Here is a 23,183-nt window from a genome sequence, read left to right as displayed (position 1 = left end):
AGACGCCCTGCCCATAGACATTTCCACCCTGCAGGTGACCTGGGCCAGGTGTGAAATACCGAGTGGTAGCCAGTGAAGAATGCCAAGCTGAACCTCAGGCATGACCCTGGCATGGCAGGATGCTAGAAAGGAGACCGAAGGGGCCTCAGTGGGCCGGGAGCCACACCAGTGATGCAGCCCAAGCATCCACTCAGTACTGTAGGAGGCTGGCTGCAGTTTCCTCATCTGTGAAATATAACAGGCGCTTAATAAATGCTCATTGATTGATTGAATGACCACTGAGGGACTTGAACCTTGCTTCAAGGGTCCCAGGTCTAAGGCCTATGAGCCTATAACTCAGAAAGGCTTCTGTTTGTTCCAATTCAGTGAGTACTTATTAAGTGCCTGCTATATACCGGCCCTACACTTAGGGAGGAGAATATAAAAATGAGAGCGTGAGAGCTTTTTCAGCTTGGGATCTCAGGATGAGACTCGGCCTCTGCCCTCAGGGAATTTAGAAATCAGAGTTGTAGGGTATAAGAAGGAACAGAGCAATAGGGGAATAAGTGGCATGAAAAGGCAGGATGCTAGCAGAAATCTGAGAAGAGGACATTCAGCTGGGGAGCGGGGGAGGAGGGAGCACAGAATCCAGCTGGACCCCCCATCACAGGACCCCCCCACTGGCCAGAGCTCCTCTGTTTTAGGGGCTCCCCATATGCATCCTGGGCCTCTCCTCCCAACTCTTTCTTATTGGACCTGCAAGACTCTGAGAAGTCTCCTGGGTCAAACTATCTCTGGCCCCACCCTGTTACTCTGCCTAGCCTTCCACCATTAGAGCCCTGTTCCTGTAGGCCAGTGGTGAAACACGACCACCATAGTGAATTGGGGGATCAGGGTCTTCAGGGGATTTCAGGGGAGGTGCCTTTGGAGCCAGACCTCTGCCCAAAGGACATCGAGGGCTCCAGTATCCTTGGCTTTGGGCAGCCAGAAGTTGCTGCTGGAGGATGGAGGGGGCAGGCTCAGGAGAGGCTGGAGCAGGGGATCTAATGGGAGAGAACCTACCTATCACATGCCCATTTCCCAACTCTACTTTGGCTCGCCCCAATTGGGCCAATATTTCCTCTTCCAAGGAACCATTCCTTTGCTCCATGGATTGTGTGGTTCTCTGTGTATGTGTACACGTGTCCAGCTGTCTCTGGGTGTGTATGTGTGTCCAGATGTCTAGGCAGGGCGGACACAGGTGAAAGGGAGAGATGTGATTCTTGAATAGGGAATTTTTCCTGCCCCTTGTTCCGCCCCCCCCCAAGCCCTAAGGAGCCCTTTCTCCCCAGGGTTTGTTTCTAGCCCTTGTCATAAAGCAACAGCAAAATTCTCCCTGGAAACTGGAGGGTGAGACCCAGGTGGCCCTGGAGGGTGGGGAGAGATGGAGAGAGAGGTCTCCTCTGGTCCCCTCTTCCATCGGAAAGTACATTTTAACCTTTGGTCCTATCTCCAGCCGGCACAGAGTCTGGCACACAGTTGGCTCTAAATGTTGTGGAATATTTTATACCATTTTATATCATTTTTGTAATTTCAATAAGACCCAGAGCCTGAATTAATGACCCACTTGAAGATCCAGGAGCTGGGCTTCTTTGTTCTCTCGAGTTTGCTCAGAGAATATCTTTTCTCTGTTAACAAGGCCAGATCTGGCTGACCTAAGAACATTCTTTCTCCTGTTAACCATTAAGGGATGAGACCCTAATCCTGAGAGACTGCCTCACTTAATATTCTACGGGTATGTACTTCAACTGACCCTTGTCAACACTCTTATCTTATTGTATTTACAAATCTATTCCATTGAGGAAAATCCTCTTCTTGTGTCATGGTTAAACATACATGGGGATCATAAAAGTGAGGTAACACAGGCTTGTTGAGTGCGCTAAAAATAATGTATATAAGTTTTTTCATTTCTTTGTTCAGACAGCCAGAGCTTATGCTCTGACTCCTTGTATGTACAAGTAAGCTAGCTTAGCTATGCTTTAAGGGAAAATGATAAACATGGATTTTTCTATCACCTAGCTTGTTTGCCTTCCTCAACCAAACTTTCAGGTTTAACAGTTATGGTGCTGTGAACTTTGGATGGAAATGATGGAAATGGGACAAAGCAGTCCAACCTTGCCAACACTTTGGGCGTCACAGGATTAACTTTTCCTGGAATTTTGGCCTTGACAAGGTGGGGGGTAAGTTGTCTCCATTCCCAGCTTCCAAGAAGGACTCCCACAAAATTGGTTGAAGTCTGAAAATTCCCTTTAAGATAGCTCTGGGGGCAGGGATCAAATCTGTGGCAAAAAACAGATCTGTAGTCAAACATACATAGATCCCCTGGAAACATTGATTGATCTAGAAAATTAGCTATGGATCAGTCAAAAACTAGAATTAGAAGTCCAACCATTCCTCCACTCCCTCCACCCTATTCCTCACTCCCTCCCTCCCTTCCTTCCCTTGGAGGCCCGGATCTGGGGGAGAAAAACTGCACTTTGCTGTTACCCCCTCCCCCTCTGTCTCCCAGTACCTACTCTAACAGGGGAGGGGTAACTCTGTTCTGCTACCATTGCCTCCTCTCTCTCCTCCTCCCAACCTTTCCCCCTTCCCTCAAGGGCTCTGTTTTTGCCTTCTGCCCTATTCCTGCTTCCTTACCTTAAAAGCTCTGATTATGGGGAGGATAAATGCATTTTATCCTTACTCCTAGCCTTCCCTTACCTGCCCTAGTCCTCCTCCATCTCCCCTTTCCCCCTTCCTCAGGGACAGGATATGGAGAGTCAGAAAATCAGGAACACCAAGGCTTCCCCAAAGACCATAGGGGTGCTAATAGCCAACTCATGAAAACTTCTAATTCTCTGTTTAAACTCTGAGCTCAATCTGTATTTGTTCTGTATTTGTTTTGTTAATTGTCTGTTAATTGTCTGTGTGAGAGCGTGTGCTCTATGTCTATACCGTGTAAAATCTGAAACGCAGGTAGCCAGAGAATTCTAAGGCTGCACTTAGGGGAACAGAGACTCTTTTTTTTTTTGGTAATGTCTGGTCTGGCCAACTGGACTTGCAGAAAAAAATAGAGCTGAAACATTATAGCAGATTCTGGGATTGATTATTCATTAAAAGTTTGGAAACTGGTTAGTTGAATTTTGGGAGAGAACTCCTGAGGCTATAAAATCACTGCGGGAGCACACTCTTGCTGAAACACCTCCTCCCAATGCTGATCACTTATCACTCCCCACTCCCTCCCCAGAGTTAATAGAGTATCTCAGTGTGGGAAATTTAAACAGCCACAAGAATTCTTGTTAACTCCTTTTGTCCCAGATCAGATTAGGAGAAGAGAATGTAGGAGAACTGTAGGGAAAACTTAAATCACCCTTCCCCACCTGGCAAAAGGAGCAGAAGGGCAGAAATTCACAGACTGACAGTATCCTGACAGTCCTGTGCCCCCTGGGTACCTTTGTAGCCCATCCCTTTTGGCAAAGCTTGGAAATGTCACCCAAGTCCTATGCATTCTGCCCACTCTGTCCCCAGCAGCTGCAAAACCCACTCTAGGCTCAGTAACTTCTGCAGTTGTAGGGGAAGGGCAAGGTAGATGGATTTGAACTTTGGTTAGTTTTTCTAAACTCTGCCTCCCAGAATTGTTACCACTAGGATACCAGCTTCTGCTGCAGGTAATTTCACACTTCTTTTTTCCAATTGAAAAACTATATTTTAATCTCTGTTTGACCTGTTTCCTGATTTTTAAAGGGAAAATAATAATGATGTTTGTTATGGGATCAAGATGATAATGATTGTAAAATGTATAACATAAAGTCTGGTATATGTTAGACACAACATTATTATCTCTCTTTCAATTAATGTAATTGTTAATTTGAAGTGGTTTTTAAATACCAAAAGTAACAAGCTGAATAATTGCTATATGTGGTAATCTGGAAATACAATTGATGTCATCTGAAAATTATTGTTTTTGTATTTCTAAAATTCTCTTGAATTGTGAAATTTGAGAAGACCATTGTGTGGTAAGAAATGATACTGTAGCAATTTTAATCTGATTTTGATTATGTGAATTGGGTTTCTAAAGGAATGTGATAAAAATTGATGTTTTGGAACTTATAACAAGTAAATAATTAATAATACTGATATTTACTTTGAGAACAGATTTTCTATGTGAAAAAGTTTTCTATTATGAGAATATACCTGGTGATTTAAAGTTATAGTTTCAAATGATGAGATGAAAGATTCTCTATGCAAGGAGATTTAGAAATGCATTCACCTAAATTGATAAATGGGTTGTTTCAAGTTTTAAAATGCCTAATTATGTTTAGGGCATTGTTACATTTCTAAATTGTGTAATTTGGCAAACAGATGTATCAGCAATATTGAAGAAAAAATGTGATTTTATAAATAATAATCTTTTACAATGCTTAGAAATTAAAATGTTACCAATAGTGATTATGAATTCAGATTTGACTTGCTCATCCAACTAAGTTACAGTCACCTGATTGTTAATTAATAGATTCTGTTTCAAGTTTTAAATAAATGATAATTGCTTGTAGTGTACTTATATTTCTAAATTTGTTATATTACACAAATTGGTTAATATTGCATTACCTGTATTGATAGAGGAAAAAACAATTCCTCTTATAATCTAGATGTTATTAGATTAACAACTGTGCCTAATTAAGAAATTGAGGTTGTTAACTGAAACAAGGACTTTTGGAACCATCTAGCCATGAATTCTTATCCATCTTGTGTAAAATTTCTGTGTAGAGGAAGTCTTATGGAGAAAGTTTTTAAAGTCCTGGTAAACTTTGTTATTGTGATAAGGTTAATTTAATTGGGTATGTAATTTATAGAAACTAAGTGTCTTCCCCATTACAACACCTTTTTGACTAAGGAACTTTGTAATATCTAGGAATTCTGTGCAATATTTGAGAATGAGGACATTTGGCACCAACTTAGTTAATGAATGCCAGTGTTTAAGGGTTAATTTGCTTCAGGGAGAAAGAAGGAGATGTCTATCATTTTAAAACCTTCTAAATAATTTTCTTCAGGAAAGTTTAGTGAGCACTCCTTTTAACATCAGGATAAATTTTAAACTGTTTTTAAAGAAGGGAAATAATTCTAGAAATGTATTGAAAAATGTTTTTGTTATTTTAAGTAAGAGTTAGAGTTTATCAATGGGTATAAGATTTGATTCCTAAAGTGTCCCTTTCCTCCAGAATGAGTACACAGGGGACATAAATCCATCAGTCTGTGAGGTTGGTCATTAACCTCTTTGCTTTGTTTAAGCTGGAATGGATTCCAGTACAGACAGTTATGTCAGTAAAAATCACTAATTTATGAGGTATTTTGTCTTATGGTTGAAATGTAAAGGAAGACTGAATAATGGGTTTGAGAGATTGGATTTATTTACTAAAGGTTTGATTGGAAATATGAAAGGCAGATAAGAAAGTTTGGGGACAAATGGGAGTTAGCTAAGCCTCTCCTGTCCCAAGAGAATACTAGTTTCAGATGGTTTAAGTAAGTTGAGAAAGAGTGTGAGAAAGTATTTTAAAAGACAGAAAAGTTATGTAGCTTGATTTGATAATTATTAGCTCAGTGAAATTTGGGACAGTCCTATCTGAAGGATATTTATTTTCTATTTAAGATTTTATGGGACTACAATTTAATATTGTTTTAAGCTCTGATTACAGGGATAGGTCATGTGAAACCAGTAGTACAATGGCAGGTATTACAGGCTGAGAACTTTAAAGGTGGATGTCTGTGCCTGGGAAAAATTTCTGAAGATGACCTTGGACACGGCCTGGGTAGGATCTTTCTGACTCTATTTCCCAATTCTGCTATTTCCTTTCTGAAAAGGAAAATCCCCACCTGATCACTCCTAAGCCCTGCTTTTAGCATCTAATGGCTATATGATTGGCTAACAGATATGACTCATGCCTGGAATCAAACAGAGCTAAGGAAGTTCTTTTCTTCTGTTAAGATATACAACATTGTCCCTCTTTTCTTTCATAGCAAATTTATATTATCAAGAAGTTTCGTAAGCACAATGCTAAATCTATTAGGTAATAGATGAATATTGGAATACCTCTGAGTTATTATAATAGGATGCAGGAATGACTAGCTTGCAATTTTAACCTATGTTCATGACTGAATAAAAATTAAAATAATATAGAGATAACATCCTCCAAAAGGAGGAAATGATTAGACAAAGTAACAAGACAAAGATGTAATGTGATAAATGTCTAATAAAAAAGAAAGGGGGTAGCAAATTGTGAGAAAAAAAGCCATAGTATCAGATTGATTCCCCTAAGAATTATGTACAGATGGGTATGATTGGCTCCAAAATTTATCAATCACGGAAATTAAAAATAATAAGTATGTTTTGGTAATAATATCTTAAATTAGGATTTTTGCACAAGAAAATTGTATAAGATAGTGGTACAGGTGAAATTATATCTCCTTTGTAAAGTATCTGTCTGATGATTTTAAAAGGAAGATGAGTTCAATTTATGGTTGGACCTTCATATTTTAAAGGATTCTTATACCAGGTACAAAATTTAGGTAAGGATAGAAACAGCAGATGATATATAAACTGAAATACTCTGAAGTTTCAAAAAAAAGGAGAGCCAAATTTAAGTGATTGTACTAAGTTATATTAAGTAAGAATTATCTGAGAATTTCTAGATCTGAACCAGAGAAGCAGAACTCTCTTTTACTCTCTAGGGACCAGATAACTACAATCAGGCATCTAAAAAAAAAAAAAGGTGCTGCTTTAAATGGACATTGGGAATATGTAACCTGGATTTAAAGTTACTTTGTATACAAATTGTGCAATTAATTGCTGGAATTAAATCAGAAACATCATGCAATTATTTAATACTAGTCTTAAGGATGTTCCTTAAGTCATATCTTAAAACTGATCATTCGAACTTACTATTCAAAGACTTGATGGGACTGTTAACTGACTATTTTTTCTGAGTCTAACCCAGGTGTGAATATCAAGGAAGGCTGACCCAAGATGCCAGCAACCCCTGCAGGGAAGACAGGTGTGAACTGCAGGTATGATTTAAACCTGGCAGCCTGGCTCAATGCAGCTTGCAATTTGACACAACTTCTGCCTGGAGATGACAGGAAACTGGGGAAAATATCATTCCCTTACTCTAAGTCCCTAATCTCTTAGTGGCAAATTTCTATAATCAGAAGGTTTTGTAAGTACAGTAATAAATCTATTAAAATAGTTGATTATGGAACATATTAGATTACTACAGGACTGAAACTAGCATTCTGTATAAGCTAGGGTCTTTAATTCTTGGTAATGATATGAAGACTTGTGAGAATATTATTTTGTTAATATCATGCCTGTCTAAGGCTTTGTTAAGAATGGCTTGTGGGTTATTTTGTAAATGCCATCAAAGAGACATGGCATGACTAAAAGTTTATGATGTTATATGTACTGTGTTACTGGGATACAAGGAAGTTTATGACGTTCAACATTGTTAATAATGATTGCATTACTTTGTATGGTTTGTGTTTAAGTTTTCTTGGTTATTTAATGTGTAAATGTAGAACATGTGACATGCAAATTTCCCCCTCTATTGTGAACCATCTAAGTGGTTTGGACTGTACCTGACTCAATGTAATTGTGCAGTTTTGTGAATTATGAGAAGAACTTTATTGTATTTGTTTAAACTCAGCTCTGTGTGGCTGGGATACTGAACCATTTATTGCACTGGTTGAACTTAGCCCTGTGTGGCTGGGACCTATGTTGTGCTGTTTTTCTCTCAATCATCAAATCATATGTGTTCTGGGAGCTCCTGTTAGGTCTGACTACTCCTATAGCTGCCAACATGTGGATATGGACTCCTTGATCCTTCTGTCACATCTGAGGATTGCCCCTGCTCTCAAGTAGACATCTGAGCCCATAGAAGACCTTGCCCTCCAGTTTCAAAGAGCCTGAAGGGGACAGCATCAGATGCAGACAGCTTTTTCCCAAGAGTCTGGACCAGAGCCTGAACAAAGAAATGCTCTTTCCCTTTCTGAATCCCTTCGTTCCCAAGACTGTTTGTCTATGTCTTTGGTATCTTTAGCCATTATGCTCCCTACCCTGATGCCCCTTGCAACTTGCTCCCTCTGCTTGTTTACAATTAGTTTACAATTACTGTCCATCTCTGGGGATGTCCAACCACAGAAAGACAAAAAAAAAAACCACCTGAATCCATCTAGATAAGGATGTGTAGAACTTCACCCCTGAGGAAGATGGAGATTTTTCCATACCTTAATTGGTCTTCAAGTGAAGCTTTCAGCTTACCTTTGACCAAAAGGAGGAAATGTGGAACCTTTTATACCATTTTATATCATTTTTGTAATTTCAATAAGACCCAGAGCCTGAATTAATGACCCGCTTGAAGAGCCAGGAGCTGGGCTTCTTTGTTCTCTCGAGTTTGCTCAGAGAATATCTTTTCTCTGTTAACAAGGCCAGATCTGGCTGACCTAAGAACATTCTTTCCCTGTTAGCCATTAAGGGATGAGACCCTAATCCTGAGAGACTGCCTCACTTAATATTCTACGGGTATATACTTCAACTGACCCTTGTCAACACTCTTATCTTATTGTATTTACAAATCTATTCCATTGAGGAAAATCCTCTTCTTGTATCATGGTTAAACATACACGGGCATCATAAAAGTGAGGTAACACAGGCTTGTTGAGTTTGCTAAAAATAACGTATATAAGTTTTTTCATTTCTTTGTTCAGATAGCCAGAGTTTATGCTCTGACTCCTTGTATGTACAAGTAAGCTAGCTTCGCTATGCTTTGAGGGAAAATGATAAACAACATGGATTTTTCTATCACCTAGCTTGTTTGCCTTCTTCAACCAAACTTTCAGTTTTAACAATGTTAATATTTCCTGGAAGAGACTTGTCCCCTCCCCTCCCTCCCAGGCCCTAGCTCAGGGATCTCAGTGGAGCTGGGAGAGGTAAGCAGAGAAGACAATCCATTTATCCGTTTATTCAGACAGACATGGCTTCTGGTCAATCACTATGCCCCTTGGAAGATCCCCCCACCCTTAGCCCACCCCCGCCTTTCTCTGAAGAGCAGGCCCATCTGTGCTGGGACAAGCCAGGGCCGCCTTAGATGGCTGAACATGAAAACTTCTGAACGCTGGTCTCATTTGTCCAGGGAACCACCAGGACTTCAAACTGACACTGTAGTTTCTAGGGAAACAGAGACAAGCCCAAAGGATGGAGAAGGTCCTCACTCTCCCACAGGCCCCCTCTCCATTGCCTGGATTAGACCTGGCCCAAGCCCTCCCTGCCTGCCCTGGGAGGACAGCGGAGGTCAGTTGCCTGGTCCAGCGGCCAGGACAAGCAACCTCAGAGCAGGGGGGCCTAGATCAGGAATCTCTTTAACAATGAATTCATCCTTCTCAGCCCAGAGGGTTCTTGGAATAGAGGGCCCCCTGCCTCCTGAGGCAGCCCATTGCCCTGAGCTGGGGCAGGAAGCCAAGGCTGGCCTGGCCAGAGCCTGTGACTCTGCGACTACAGCCTCACCCCACTTTTCTGGGCCTCCCTTCCCCTCCACAGAATGGGGAAGAAGTGATGCTAAGACCCTTCCCATCCTAAATGTGAAAGCAGAGGTGGGTGGTCATAGCTGTCCTGGAGCCTCCTTATGGCCACAGAACCTCGGAGGCATATGCCCCCAGGCAGAATTATCAGACCGTAGATTTAGGGCTGGAAAGGACGTGAGAGGTCATCTTCCAGGAGGGGGAACTGAGGTCCCGAGAGGGGGAGAAAATGGCCAAGGTCTCCCAGATAAGTGGCAGTGCTCTGATTCGAACTCAGCTCCTGAGAATTCACTTGGCCATGACCCCATCCCCAGCTGCTCTTTGCTTCCTGTGCCCAGCTCCTGTCCACTGCCCAGGAATCAGAAGCCTCTGGCACTTTAGGCCGGAAGGACGACTTCTGGAGGCCAAGGATGCGGATGGGGGCAGGGCGGGGGTCTGGGAGGCAGGGGTGGCACAGGCTGACAAAAACCTGAACTCAAGGATTCTTCTCAGGGAGTAAGATATCTAGGCAAGTGTTGACAATGACCAGCAGACAGTGGCCAGCAAACTGACAGACATATGGACAGACAGGACAGACAGACAGACAGGCAGACAGACACACACTCGCACACACACACACACACACCAGCAGACAGACAGACATTCCTGGGGCAGGACATTAAGGATACTGCTTCCCATCTGAGGTGAGATGCCCAGCCTCTTTGAGGCCCAGTCCTGGGGTCTCAGGAGCCCTCCCCCCAAGGGTTTGCCCCCGAGCCAGGCTGGGCACCCAGGCCCCTTCGTGCTTCTTACCTCCCCTTCTGTGGAAAAGGGGCAGCCGGCCAAGCTCCCTGCCTCGAGAGCCACCGAGTCCTTCCGACATTCCGTGCTTCCCATCTCCATGGTCAGGTAGTATTTGATGCCGGACACGAGCTAGACACAACATTCCCTCCCTCAGGTGTGGGGCTGGCTGCCCAGCGGGCAAGCATCACCCATTTCCCAGGCTGGAAGGGACCCCTCCAAGGCCACCCGGTCCAAGCCATAAGTGAATCAGAATCTCTGCTACGACCCCTCCGGCAGGAACTCCGATAGCCTCTACTTGGCTCCAGCCCTCCAGGGCTGGAGAGCTCACTACCTCTCAAGGCAGCCCATTTTGGATCCTTTTAAGGATTTAAAGTTTTTCCTTCGTGGAGCCTCAAGCTTTCTCTTCCCGCCCCCCAACTCCTTCAACAATGCTGCCTTAGTCAAAGCATCCTGCAGACCCTTTCCCAGGGTTCCCACTGTCCTATTGCTCTTACAAGTCTGCCCCCAAAGGGACAGAAAGGCATGAAAGAGCCAACAGAAAAAAACCAAATAGAAACCTCCAGGACCCACAGACAGACCTGGCAAAAGTCTAGCCTGCCTTGAAACCCTGAAGGGGGCCTGACAAAGCCAGCTGAGAACCCTGGAGGCCCCACTTTGGACCCTCAGACCATACAGCAGCTCATCTCCCACCAGGGCCTCTGGGAAAGGCATGAGAGCACAGCTCCCTCGGGGGCTTCCTCCTCCTGCCCCCAGAGCCCTGCATTCCCACCAGGCCTCCTGTGTCTACGCTGTTCCTGCCCCTCCCAGCCTGGCCTGGTGCCCTCACCCCCAGTGGCTGGCTCCCCTCCGGCCCCTTACCTGCTTCTCAGCTTTGATGATTTTGGAGTCTCGGAAATAGTATATGCTGTTGTGACCCCTGTTGAAGGTTTCCACAGCATACTGGGCAGCCTTCTTCACCTCTGGGTGTGTGGTGGACATGGGAGTCCGGGCACCCAGCATGTTCCCTGGCTGAGGAGGCCTGGCATCAGGACTGCCTGCCTCGTCTCCTTGGGCCAAGGACAGGGTCAGAGAGGTGCCACAGAGGACCAGCAGGGAGAGTAACATCTTGGGGTGTTTCTGCAGGGCCTTGGGGAGCACAGGTGAGCACTCTTGGCCAGGAGAGCTTTTTACCTGTTTTGGGAGCCCCACCCCCTGGGCGGGGTGCTGGAACATCTCTGAGAGTCCCCTCCCTCACCCCTCCTCCTCCACTTTAGGTAAAAGGCCCCACCCTTTAGAGCTGTCTGACAGGTCTTGTATCTCACCAGACCCAGGGCCTGGATGGAAACTATGCCTCTGCCTCTGCCCTCCATTCCTCCTCCTGGGACACAACCCTGGAGTCCTTCTGGGTGGGGAGAGTGAGGGGGCTCAGCCCCCACCCCTATCTCAGAGCTCAGCTCCCTCATTTCAGGGGCTCTCTCCCATCTCTTGTTTATTTAGTATTTTCCCCAGTTACATGTAAAAATAATTTTTAACATTCATTTTTAAAACTTTGAATTCCAAATTCTCTCCCTTCCTCCCACCCGCATCACCCTCACTGAGAAAACAAGTCATTCAATATAGGTTATACATATGTAGTCATGAGAAACATTTCCAGAATAGTGATGTGAAAGGAAATATAGACCAAAAATACCCCAAAACCCTCAAGAAAAATAAAGTAAAAAAAAATCTGCTTCAATCCGTATTCAGACACCATCAGCTCTGTGTCTCAGGGTGGATACTGTTTTTCATCCTAAGTCCTTCAGAGTTGTCTTGGATTGTTGTATTGCTGAGAATAGCTAGGTCATTCACAGCTGATCATCTCACAGTGCTACTGTTACTTGGTACACAGGACAGCTCACTTTGCATCAGTTCATGTAAGTCTTCCCAGGTTTTTCTGAGAGCATCCTGCTCAGCATTTCCTACAGTACAACAGTATTCCATCACAATCATATGCCACAATGATTTCAGGCATTCCCCAATTGATGGGCATCAATTTCCAATTCTTTGCCCCCGGAAAAGAACTGCTATAAATGTTTTTGTACATATAAGTCCTTTACCTTTTTGTTTTTTTAATCTTTTTGGGATACAGATCTAATAGCGGTATTGCTAGGTCAAAGGGTATGCATGGTTTTATAGCCCTTTGGGCACAGTTCCAAACTGCTCTACAAAATGGTTGAATCAGGTCACAACTCCACCAACATTGCATTAATGTCTCATTTTCCCCACATCCCCTCCAACATTTGTCATTTTCCTTTTCTCTCCTGTTAGCCAATCTAATGGGTATGAGGTAGTACCTCAGAATTGTTTTAATTTTTATTTCTCCAATCAGTAGTGAGTTAGAGCATTTTTTCATATGGCTAAACATAGTTTTGATTACTTCATCTGAAAACCCTTCACATCTTTTGATCATTTATCATTTGGGTAATGACTTTTTAAAAATTTGACTCAGTTCTCTATATGCTTGAGAAATGAGGCCTTTGTCAGAGGAACTTGCTTCAAAAATTTTTTTTCACAGCTACTATTGCTAACTGTATTTCCCTCCAACCTATACGTCCTACTTTATTCTATTCTCTCTCTCCTTTCACCCTGTCCTTCTTCGAAGTGTTTTGCTTCTAACTACCCCCTCCCCCAATCTTCCCTCCCTTCTATCACCCTATCCCCTTCCCCTCCTTATTTTCTATAGGGTAAGCTGATTTCTATACCTAATTGAGTGTATATGTTATTCCCTCTTTGAGTCAATTCTGATGAGAACAAGGCTCACTCATTCCCCCTCAACTTCCCCCTCTCTCCCTCCATTGTAAAAGCTTTTTCTTGCTTCTTTTATGTGAGATAATTGACTCCTTTCTACCTCTCCCTTTCCCTTTCTCCCAGTACATTCCCCTCTCACCCCTGTGCCCTCCGTCTATATATATATACTCCTTCTACCTGCCCCAATAATGAGAAAATTCTTATGAGTTACAAGGATCATCTTCCTATGTGGGAATGTAAACAGTTTTAACCTCTTTAAGTCCCTTATGATTTCCCTTTCCTGTCTACCCTCTTATGCTTCTCTTGAGTCTTGTATTTGAAAGTCAAAAGTCAAATTTTCTGTTCAGCTCTGGTCTTTTCCTCAAGAGTGCCTGAAAGTCCTCCATTTCATTGAATATCCATTTTTCCCCTGAAGGATTATACTCAGTTTTGATGGGTAGGCAATTCTTGGTTGTAATACTAATGCACCCTAGAAATAGCACATTCCAAGCCCTCTGATTCTTCAAGGTAGAAGCTGCTAAATCTTGCATTATCCTGACTGTGGCTTCAAGATATTTGAATTGTTTCTTTCTGGCTACTTGCAATATTTTCTCCTTGACCTGGAAACTCTAGAATTTGGCTATAATATTCCTGGCAGTTCTGATTTTGGGATCTCTTTTAGGAGGTGATCAGTGGATTCTTTCAATTTCTATTTTACCCTCTGGTTCTAGAGGTTCTAGAATCTCAGGGCAGTTTTCCTTGATAATTTCTTGAAAGGCGATGTCTAGGTTCTTTTTTTGATCATGGTTTTAAGGGAGTCCAACAATTCTTAAATTATCTCTCCTTGACCTATTTTCCATGTCAGTTGTTTTTTCCAATGAGATATCTCACATTTTCTTCTATTTTTTCATTCTTTTGGTTTTGTTTTAATGTTTTTTTTTTTATTTCTCACAAAGTTATTAGCTTCCATTTGCTCAATTCTAATTTTTAAGGAATTGTTTTCTTCAGGGAATTTTTGTGCCTCTTTTCCCATTCGGCTAATTCTGCTTTTTAAGGCGTTCTTCTCCTCATTGACTTTTTGTACCTCTTTTACCATTTGGCCTAGTCTGTTTTTCAAGGTGTTATTTTTGTGTCTCCTTTACCAAACTGTTGACTTGTTTTTTATGATTTTCTTGCATCACTTTCATTTCTCTTCTCAATTTTTCCTCTACCTCTCTTACTTGATTTGCAAAATCCTTTTTGAGCTCTTCCATAGCCTGAGACCAATTCATATTTTTTCTTGGAGGCTTTGGATGTGGGAGCTTTGATTTTCTTATCTTTTTCTGAGTGTGTGTTTTGACCTTCCTTGTCACCATAATAACTTTCTAGAGTCAGTGTTTTTTCCCCCATTGTTTGCTCATTTTCCAGTCTATTACTTGACTTTTAACTGTTTGTTAAAGTAGGGCTCTGCTTCCAGGGTGGAGGGTGCGCTGTCCCAAGCTTCAGGAGTTTTATGCAGCTGTTTGCAGAGATGTTTCTGGGGACTTGTAAGTTTTTAATTCTTTCAAGGTGATATGATCTAAAGAGAGGTGTTTGCTACTCTCCTGGCCTGTGCTCTGCTCTGTAAGTAACCACAAGCACTCTTTTCTGCCTGAAACTGTGGGGAGGGTCCCCATTCCACTGTGGCCCACAAACTCTAGTGTGCTAGTGCTCCTCTTCACCCTGTGACTGCCACCAAGGACTGTGACCCAGATCTGAGTATGAGCAAAGCAACAGAGTCCTGCCCCCAGTGCCAGCAAAGAGACCCCTGTAATCTCCTTCTAACCAGTTGTCTGACCCCCTTACTGTCCATGGGCTGAGCGCTCTGGAAGCAGCTGCTGCTGCAGCAGATTCAGTCATTCCAAAGCCTATTCCTGGTTTGCTGGGGAAAGCCCACCTAAATGGAAGATGGGCGCACCCCCCTGGGGGTAGATATATTAAGGTGAATTCCCCATCCTTACCTCTTAGTGGACAGCCTGGCACACAGTAACCACTTAAGCAATTCGTGCTGCCTGCCTGCCTACCTGATTGACTGATTATGATTTCCTGTCACTGGCCCCCTGCAGAGTTCCCCCCCCACCCCAGGCAGAATGGGGAGAGAGGCCAGATTTGCGTTGAGAGCTGCCCCACACCCAGCTTCCTAGGCTGTGGTTGGTCCCCCCTCCCCCACCCCAGCCCTTTGCCCTGGTCCTCTCAGAAATGTCCTTTGCACCACATCCCCTCTGGCCAGGGTTTTGGCCCATATAATGAAGGAAGAGGATGGATGCTAGCTGGTCAGAGCCTTAGTCCCAAAGCCCACTGGCTGAGCTCAATTACCTTGCTCCCAATGGGAAAGTCCTAGATCTCACCTGAAAGCTCCCTAGCAAGCCGGGCAGGGGGATGCACTGACACAGTCACCTCTGCTCAGGGTGGCTTCTTCCCGGTGTCTTTTCTGCCTTCAGTAACCTGAAGAGAGGTTGGCATCTCCCATCTTTTCTCTCAAAGCTTGAATTGAAGCCTGTGAAGCCCCAAGAGACTGCGAAGGAAACTCCCAGACTTTGCTCTCTCCCCTCTCCCACCCCTCATAGCAGGCACAAGGCCTTCATCTCTACCAGTAAGTATAGAGTCCCATACCAAGGATTTCAGAGATCCTGTCTAGGCTGTCAGGCAGGATGGGGGTCTCCCCATCTGCTCTAATCCCCTCTCTGCCCCTTCCTGCTCACTCTCCCTTACTGATAAAAGCAACATCACCTTTGTTCCTGTGAATGGGGTGATGGCTGCATTCTGCGATTCTATGTCCCAGACAGCCTGGACGGAAGCTTCCCTCCCTGATCACTGCTTCCTGTTCCCTCGGATCCAACCATGGCAGTCCCATTCCTCTAGTGACTTTATATCCCTTCATTCTCTCCTTCCATTGTGCCCTCTGGAATGCCGGTTTTGTTGTTAATAAAATACCTTTGAATCAGACTTGTGGTGACTCTTTCTCCCTAAAATTACTGGGTTTAAATTTTGTATTCAACTGTCTATGTGCTCTCCTCACCCCCAACCTCCTTCCACACATACAGCCAAGAAAATATAAGGCTTCTGAGGACAGGGCTGGCCCCATCATCTAGGAGGTGTAGCTGGGTGGTACAGTGGATAGGGCTCCAAGCTTGGAGTCAGGAAGATTCAGCTTTGTGGGTTCAAATCCAGCCTCAGGCACGTACTAGCTGTGTGACCCTGGGTAAGTCACTTCACCCTGTTGGCCTCAGTTTCCTCATCTGAAAAATGCGCTGGAGAAGGAAATGGCAAACCACTCCAGTGTCTTTGCCAAGAAAACCCTGAATGGGGTCACAGAGTCAAATTCAACTGAAAAACGACTAGATAACACTCAGCAGATAGTAGGTGCTTTATTGAGGTTTGTCATTGTTAAGCGGCAGAACCAAGATTTTTACCCGTCTTCTGATCTTCTGCCTACCATGTCTTTTGTGTGCCTTTAACTCTCTCTAAGCCAGTTCTGAGCCCCAGAGTCAGAGGACCTGAGCTCCTGACAACCTCTGTGACCTTGGAGAAGGTCACTTCCTCTCTCTGGCCCTCAGAGAGGGTTGCAATAGATGGCTTTGAAGGACACTTTCAGCTCGAAATCGATGATCCCAGGACTTCCTGTACATTCCATCGCCCTCTGCCAAGCCCTGGCTTAGAAAACAGGTGTGATGCACAGTGGGCAGCTGCCAACGTTGTTGCCTTAAAGGGACGGAAGGAGCAAAACATGGTGGGCAGCTGCCCAGCTGTTCCCTGTGGGGGCAGAGGCTGGGCTGGGCCCCAGAACAGATAAGACACTGAGGGTGGTGGCTGGCTCATGGGGAGGCCAAGTGTGTCAATCAAACATGCTCCAACTGGACACATTCCTGAGATTTGTGTTCCTCTTGGGTCCCTTGGGTTGAGGCCTAGTCCAGGGCACCCCGTGAGATCTTTTCCCCTTCATATCAACTCCAGGCAAACCTCAGGTTCAAGAAATCTGGGTTAGTTCTGGATTTGGCTCATCCTACACAGAGGCAGAACACCTAGTATATGACCCTGAGCTAGAGGCCTCCCTGCTCTGGGCCTCAATTTCCCTATTGGTAAAGTGCAGAGGGTTAGACTAGTTGACTTTAAGGTCCTTATAGTCTATAGTCTCCTTGGATGGCCGGGCCATTCCAAGTCCCTGGACCCAGAGTCAAGAGAGCTAGAATGACACCTGATGCAGCCATGCTGTGACTCAGAGCCCTTCCCTCTCCCAGGCCCCCACTTCTTCAGCTTTAAAGTAGGAATCCCTCCCCACGTTATAAGGAAGGTTCTTTGCAGACAGCAGAGTGCCACAGGCCCCCACTCAATTGTTATGGTTTTATTTTATGGCTCCCCTTCCCCCCCACCCCTCATAGTCATGAATCTCTCTCCCAATGGCCAGTCAGAGCTTCTAAAGTTTGGTTCAAGCACAGGTGGCAGCTTTAATGAAGGCTTCCTCTGCACATGGGCACCAGTAACCTGTGCAGGATTCAGCCCCCAGTACACCGAAAGTCATTAACACTGGGTTTAGGCCATTGCTCAGATTGGTTCACTGTCTGCTAGCAGAGAGGGCAAGGCCTGAGGAGCAGAGACCCAAGACAGACATTTGACAAAGATGAAGAGGGGAATGGAAGGCAACCGAGCACACAAGTCCTAGTTTCATTACTAACTCATTGTGTGCCTCAGTTTCTCCATCTGTACAATGAGGAATGTGTCCCTTCTGGCTCAAAGAGCCCAAATGTTGACAGAGGTCAGCCTTGGATCTTGGCACCACCTCTAAACAGCAGGGGTTTTCTAACACTCTACAGCCGTGGGAACAGCCCACAGTCTAAAAGTCCTCTGGGCTGGGGCCTCTCTGGAGTCAGCTTGTTCTCCTAATGGAGGCAGCTTGGGGAAAAGAAGGGAGTTAGTCTGGTCCCAGCTGGTTCAGCCCCAGGAACACTTTTTGTACCCAAGGCCAGTCAGGAGAGGGGAAGGTTCACCTTGGGGAGGAGGGGAGACTCAGCAGGAGGAGGAAGTCTGCTAGAGAAGGGGGCAGCCCTGAATCTCCCCACCCTTCAATAAGACCAAAAGCCATTTCCCAATTAATAAGTGGTCAAAGGGCACAGGCCTCAACCTCCTGTAATAAATATCACTGCTCACACCTCAACAAAGCCTGACCCCGGACTTCTGTCTGCTCCTACTTCTGCTCACAAGGGGCTGAACCTGAGCTGAAGAGAGTCACCCAGCTGAGCTGCCTGTGTTCATCACAAATTAGCATTCTCTAATCCCAACTGGTAGGCCTCAGACACTTCCTAGCTGTGTGACCCTGGGCAGGCCACTTCACCTTGTTGGCCTCAGTTTCCTCCTCTGTAAAATGAGTTGGAGAAGGAAATGGCAAACCCCTCCAGTATCTTTGCCAAGAAAACCCCAAATGGAGTCACAAAGAGTCAGACACCACAAAAATGACTAAACAAAATCTCAACTGGGCCCTATTACAGCAAGACAATCCTTTTTTTTAAGTTGCTTTTCCAATCAACAACCATTTATTTTCTCTCTCTCTTACCCCTCCCCATAGCCCCACTGGATAAACACACACACACACACACACACACACACACACACACACACAAACACACACACACATTCATGCCCCTCCCCTAGAAAATTTAAGTTGTGTTTGTCTTGGATATATTTTCTACATCCTTCTCCCTCATGAGAATGGAAGCTCCTTGAGGGCAGTGTCTGGAATGTAGAAGGTATTTAGTTAAGTGCTGGTTGTTTAAGAGTAAGAGAAAAGCAAGGGAAAACAACTTTGAGGATTCAATTCACACTCAACACTTTGGAAAAGATAACAGAAGGTGGGAATGGTCAATATTGGGAGGAGTATGGGAAGACAGGCTAGGTCTTTCCGAGTTCAAATCCAGCCTCAGATACCTACTAGCCGTGAGACCCTGGGAGAGTCACTTAGCCCTGTTTGCCCAAGGTCAAAGGGTCACAGCGGTGAGATCTGAAGCCAGGTTCCCCCTTCTACAGCCAGTGCCCTCCCCCATTCTGCCTCCTAAGTGGTCTGTTTGGGATTTTAGTAGAAGAAAAGTGAGTCCTAACCTGTGCATCCCCCAGCACTTGACCCAGCAATCCCACTATGGACTTGGAAGAAGTCAAAGGCAGAAAGAAGGATTCTCCATCTAGCGACACTCTGTAGTAGTAAAGAGCTGTCTGCAATGTGGGTGCCGGCCAATTGGTGAACAGTAGAAACTAGCCATAGAGGCAAGGGCCTGCTGTCCTCATGGGCTGAAGGTGTCCAACTCTTCCCACTGATCCTCAGGCGGCCTTTCCCATCCTGGCTGCTCTTGTCTAGGGGCTCTCCACTTCAAAAGGTCTTGGTCTGATCAGGCCAGGGGTGGTCCTGTCTCCTCCCTAGTCTTGGACATGAGGCATCAGCCCTTTCTTGGTTGAGGAGCCCCCCGGCCCTCAAGTCTTTTTTAGAGCATCTGCTATCAAGCCAGTCCTCCTCCCTCCTGCCATCTTCCCACCTTTTCCTAATCTCTCTCTTTTCCAATGACTGGCCTCCACTCCAGTCAAACTGGCTGGCTGGCTCTTCCCCGTGCCTCACATTCCGTCCTCCACGCCCACATCTGGCGTACACTCCCTTTTCAACTCCCCCTCCAGGGAATTCCCGGCTTCCAGGGAAGCGTCCTTCCTTCAGGTGAACTCTTCCTATGGGAGGCCGTTCCTACTTCCCTCTGGTTTAGGCTTTCTCTCCCACGACATTATTTTGTCACTTAGTGATACTGTGCACATGCTTACGCACTTGCTGTACACCATAGTGGACTCCTTGAGAGAAAGGCCAGTATTTTTTTTTTACTTAGTATGCCAGCCTGGCACATTTGTGAACCTAATAAATGTTTGTTGGATGGAATGGACTCTTGTAATTGTGAATTTGGTAGGGGGAGGAGGGTTTTAAATCCACAGATACAGAAAACACTTATGAAGTGCTTACTGTGTGCCAGACATTGCATTAAGTTACAAATACAAGCAAGGAAGATGGTCTCTACCCTCAAGTAGCCTATAATCGAACAGGGAAAGATAGCTCACAAAGAAGCACTAGAGATTTCACCTTCTATTGCAAACTGTTAACATCAGGTGAAAGACTGCTCCAAGTCATTAGCAGTAGGAGGAGTGGAAATCAAACAATTTGAAGGTTTCGCCTAACAGCAAATCGCCAAGGACTACAAAAGACGGGAAGCCAGGGTTAGAAGGGATGGGGAAAGACAGGCACGCAAACACACAGTATTTTGGGGTGGGGTACAATGAATCAAGCGTATCTATCTAAAATAGACTTTCACTGATCTCTTTTGTTGTTTTTAGATCCCCTGGATTTCCCCCCAAATGTTCCCTTTCCCCCTCCCAGAGAGCCATCTCTAATAATTAACACTTTTTCTAAAAGAGGAAGAGGAAGAAATTCAGCAAAAACAGTTAATGTATCAAACAAAATCTGACCTTCTCTGCAATGCTCCACACCCATGAACTCCCTCTGCAAAGCAGTGGCAACATCTCTTCTCTCTTCTCTGGGCCAACCACACCTGTTCGTTATCATTCCACAACATTCAGTTTTGATTGCTTTGTGGACTTTTTTCCCATTGTCTTCCTGGTTCTGCTGACTTCCCTCAGCATCAGTTCATGTAAATCCTTCTATGTCTCTCTGTTCTCATGGTTTCTTACAGCACGACAATATTCCTTTATATTCATGCACCAGAATTTGCTTAGCCATTCTTCTACTGATGGGCACTGACCCCCTTGATGCATATGCCAAGCACATTGATACATTGTCGATGGAGCTGCAAATTGGTCCAACCATTTTGGATTTAAGCAAAGTGATGCCAGAGATGCCACTCCTAGGCATATTTTCCAAGGCGGTTAGTGATAAAATGAAAGGTTCTGCAGACGCCAAAATATTTATAGCCACCCTTTTTGTGGCAGCAAAGAACCGGAGACAGAGTAGGTACCCATCAATTGGAGAATGGCTGAGTAAATTCTGGTACATGATGGGAAAATTTATATGAACAAGTGCAAAGCGGAGCCAGCAGACTCAGGAAGTTAATAGATATGCCAATGAGGTCGTTGTAGAAGAGACAGCAGCAATAAAAGAACCAAAAATGAAAGCTGAGAGATGACAATGTCAGAGCTGACCCCGAAGAAGAGGTGAGGATGCAGCTCCCTCCCTTCTCTGCAGAGGTGAGCGGCTTGCGGTGGGGAGTACTGCCCTTGCTTCATGCCTTGACTAGTTTTACCGAGTTGCTGCTATCTTTTTTTTCTTTATAATAAGGGATGCCTTATACAGTGGGGAAATCTAGGGGAGGTTAAAAATCTAGATTAATATACTCAAAAATCATCTTAGTAGACTGTGTTTAATGTATTAGTCCATCAAAATGTTTTTGGATCATCTCCACTATATGATATATAAACACATACATATATAACACATATAAAATATTAAAGTATACGCAGACAATCCATTACTATGAATTTGACTGCTGGCCGAAACTCATTTGTAGTCCCCCAACCAAGCCTCACAGAGCTTTCTTGGTCATTCGAGGCCGTATTCAGAGTGGCCTGCCTCAGACGCTCCCAGCTGGGGCCCGACAAAGCCAGAACGCTCTGCCCTCTCGTTTCGGCCTCACACTGTAAACAAGTGTTCTTTTCCTCAACCATTTAGTGACACGGTTTGGGGTTGGTTTTTTAAAAGTATTTTTGTGGGGTTTTTTTGTTGGTTTTGCTGTTTAAAATAGTGCTGCTTTGATTGGCCTGTGAAGTTACCTTGTCAGCAAAAGAAATGGGGGAGTTCTAGGTTCTGAATCAGCAGGGAGGGCCATGTTGAGCCCCTCACATGTATACTACACCTTGCACTGGGCTAGCCCCAGCAAGCAGAGGCCACATTCCTGTACTCCGGGGGATGCCCAGGGAGGGCTCTAGTAACTTATTCAGGATATGGGAAGAAGTGGTTTGGCTAGCTCCCTGCGAACCTCCCCAAGGTTCAACAGAGAAGGGACCTTGCCTAGCTACACCCAGAGTTCCAGATGGGACCAGTCAAAAGTATGCCAACAACTGATGGCAGGATGGGGGTGTGGGACACTGAAAGGGTCAGGCTGGGTTAAGCTGGGGAGCAGAGTGGGAGCTCCATCAATATTTGCCAGTGATGGAGCCCTGCCCCATCCTCACCTCCTGCTGAGCACGCCCTGCCTGGGATTCCTGTGGGCTTAGGATCAGATAACGCCGCCACCCCCTCCCCCCAGGCAGGGAATAGCAAGCTGCTGGTTCACCCATTCCCACAGGTCTCCCCAGGACTGTCCAACCAAACAAAAGTCCTTTGTTCTGTCACCCTTTGGTCAGTCTCACACTTTCCATAGGCATGCTCCAGGGTGCCAATAGGACTCCTCTTGCCGTGTCCTCCCAACAGAATACAGGGATCAGCTGTCACTGCTCCCCCTTGCCTCATATGAACTTAACTCTGGCCAATAACCCAAGATACACTGATACTTGCTTTCTAGGCCCCTTCTGTGTCCAGCCACCTGTGCTCAAAACTCAAGGAAGAATAAGTCCTGACACTTTCTTTGCTCAATCCTTCTGGTGTAGTCACGGAACACGACCACACATGAAGCAGAGAACAATACACATCAGTGTCTAACAAACAGAAAGACTGTGGTGCAAGCATGGGTCATAGGTTACAGAAAGGGGAAAAAAAATCAACGTGGGCTGGAGTAATCAGGGAAGGCTTCCTGGAGGTGGTGGGAGTCAGAATGACTTCATTTAGCCACAGGGACATTCCTTCTTCACCAGGGAACATAGAAAACCAACCTCCTCTTTCCTACTGCCGTCAATAATAGAATCCTAAGTCTAGAGCTGGAAGGAGACACCCTAATCGACAGAGGATGAGGAAGTCATAGTCCAAAAAGCTGCTTAAAGACACGCTGGTGATAACAGAGGCAGAGTTTAAACCCAGGACCTTTGCTTCCAAGCCACCTAAGCATGCAGTGAACACAGGTCAAAGCTGTTGATAAACTTGTTTTTAGACAGTAAATCTGCCACTT

The 23,183-nt window shown here is 44.9% G+C and overlaps 1 protein-coding gene across 1 annotated transcript; it reads right to left on the bottom strand.

Annotated features, from left to right (window-relative positions):
• Positions 1 to 9,085: 9,085 nt before the first annotated feature.
• On the bottom strand, positions 9,086 to 11,470 carry CST6 (cystatin E/M). The gene is made up of 3 exons (XM_036765652.1): positions 11,206 to 11,470; positions 10,357 to 10,476; positions 9,086 to 9,214 (listed from the first exon to the last, which is right to left on the bottom strand). Exons 1-3 carry the CDS (start codon positions 11,449 to 11,451, stop codon positions 9,131 to 9,133), a joined length of 450 nt encoding a protein of 149 aa, XP_036621547.1. The 5' UTR covers positions 11,452 to 11,470; the 3' UTR covers positions 9,086 to 9,130.
• Positions 11,471 to 23,183: the final 11,713 nt, after the last annotated feature.

Source organism: Trichosurus vulpecula, chromosome 6 (genome assembly GCF_011100635.1).
Source record: "Trichosurus vulpecula isolate mTriVul1 chromosome 6, mTriVul1.pri, whole genome shotgun sequence".
NCBI classification, from domain to species: Eukaryota; Metazoa; Chordata; class Mammalia; order Diprotodontia; family Phalangeridae; genus Trichosurus; species Trichosurus vulpecula.
The sequence above is the reverse complement of the archived record's forward strand: the minus strand, read 5'-3'. Positions and strand labels throughout refer to the sequence as shown.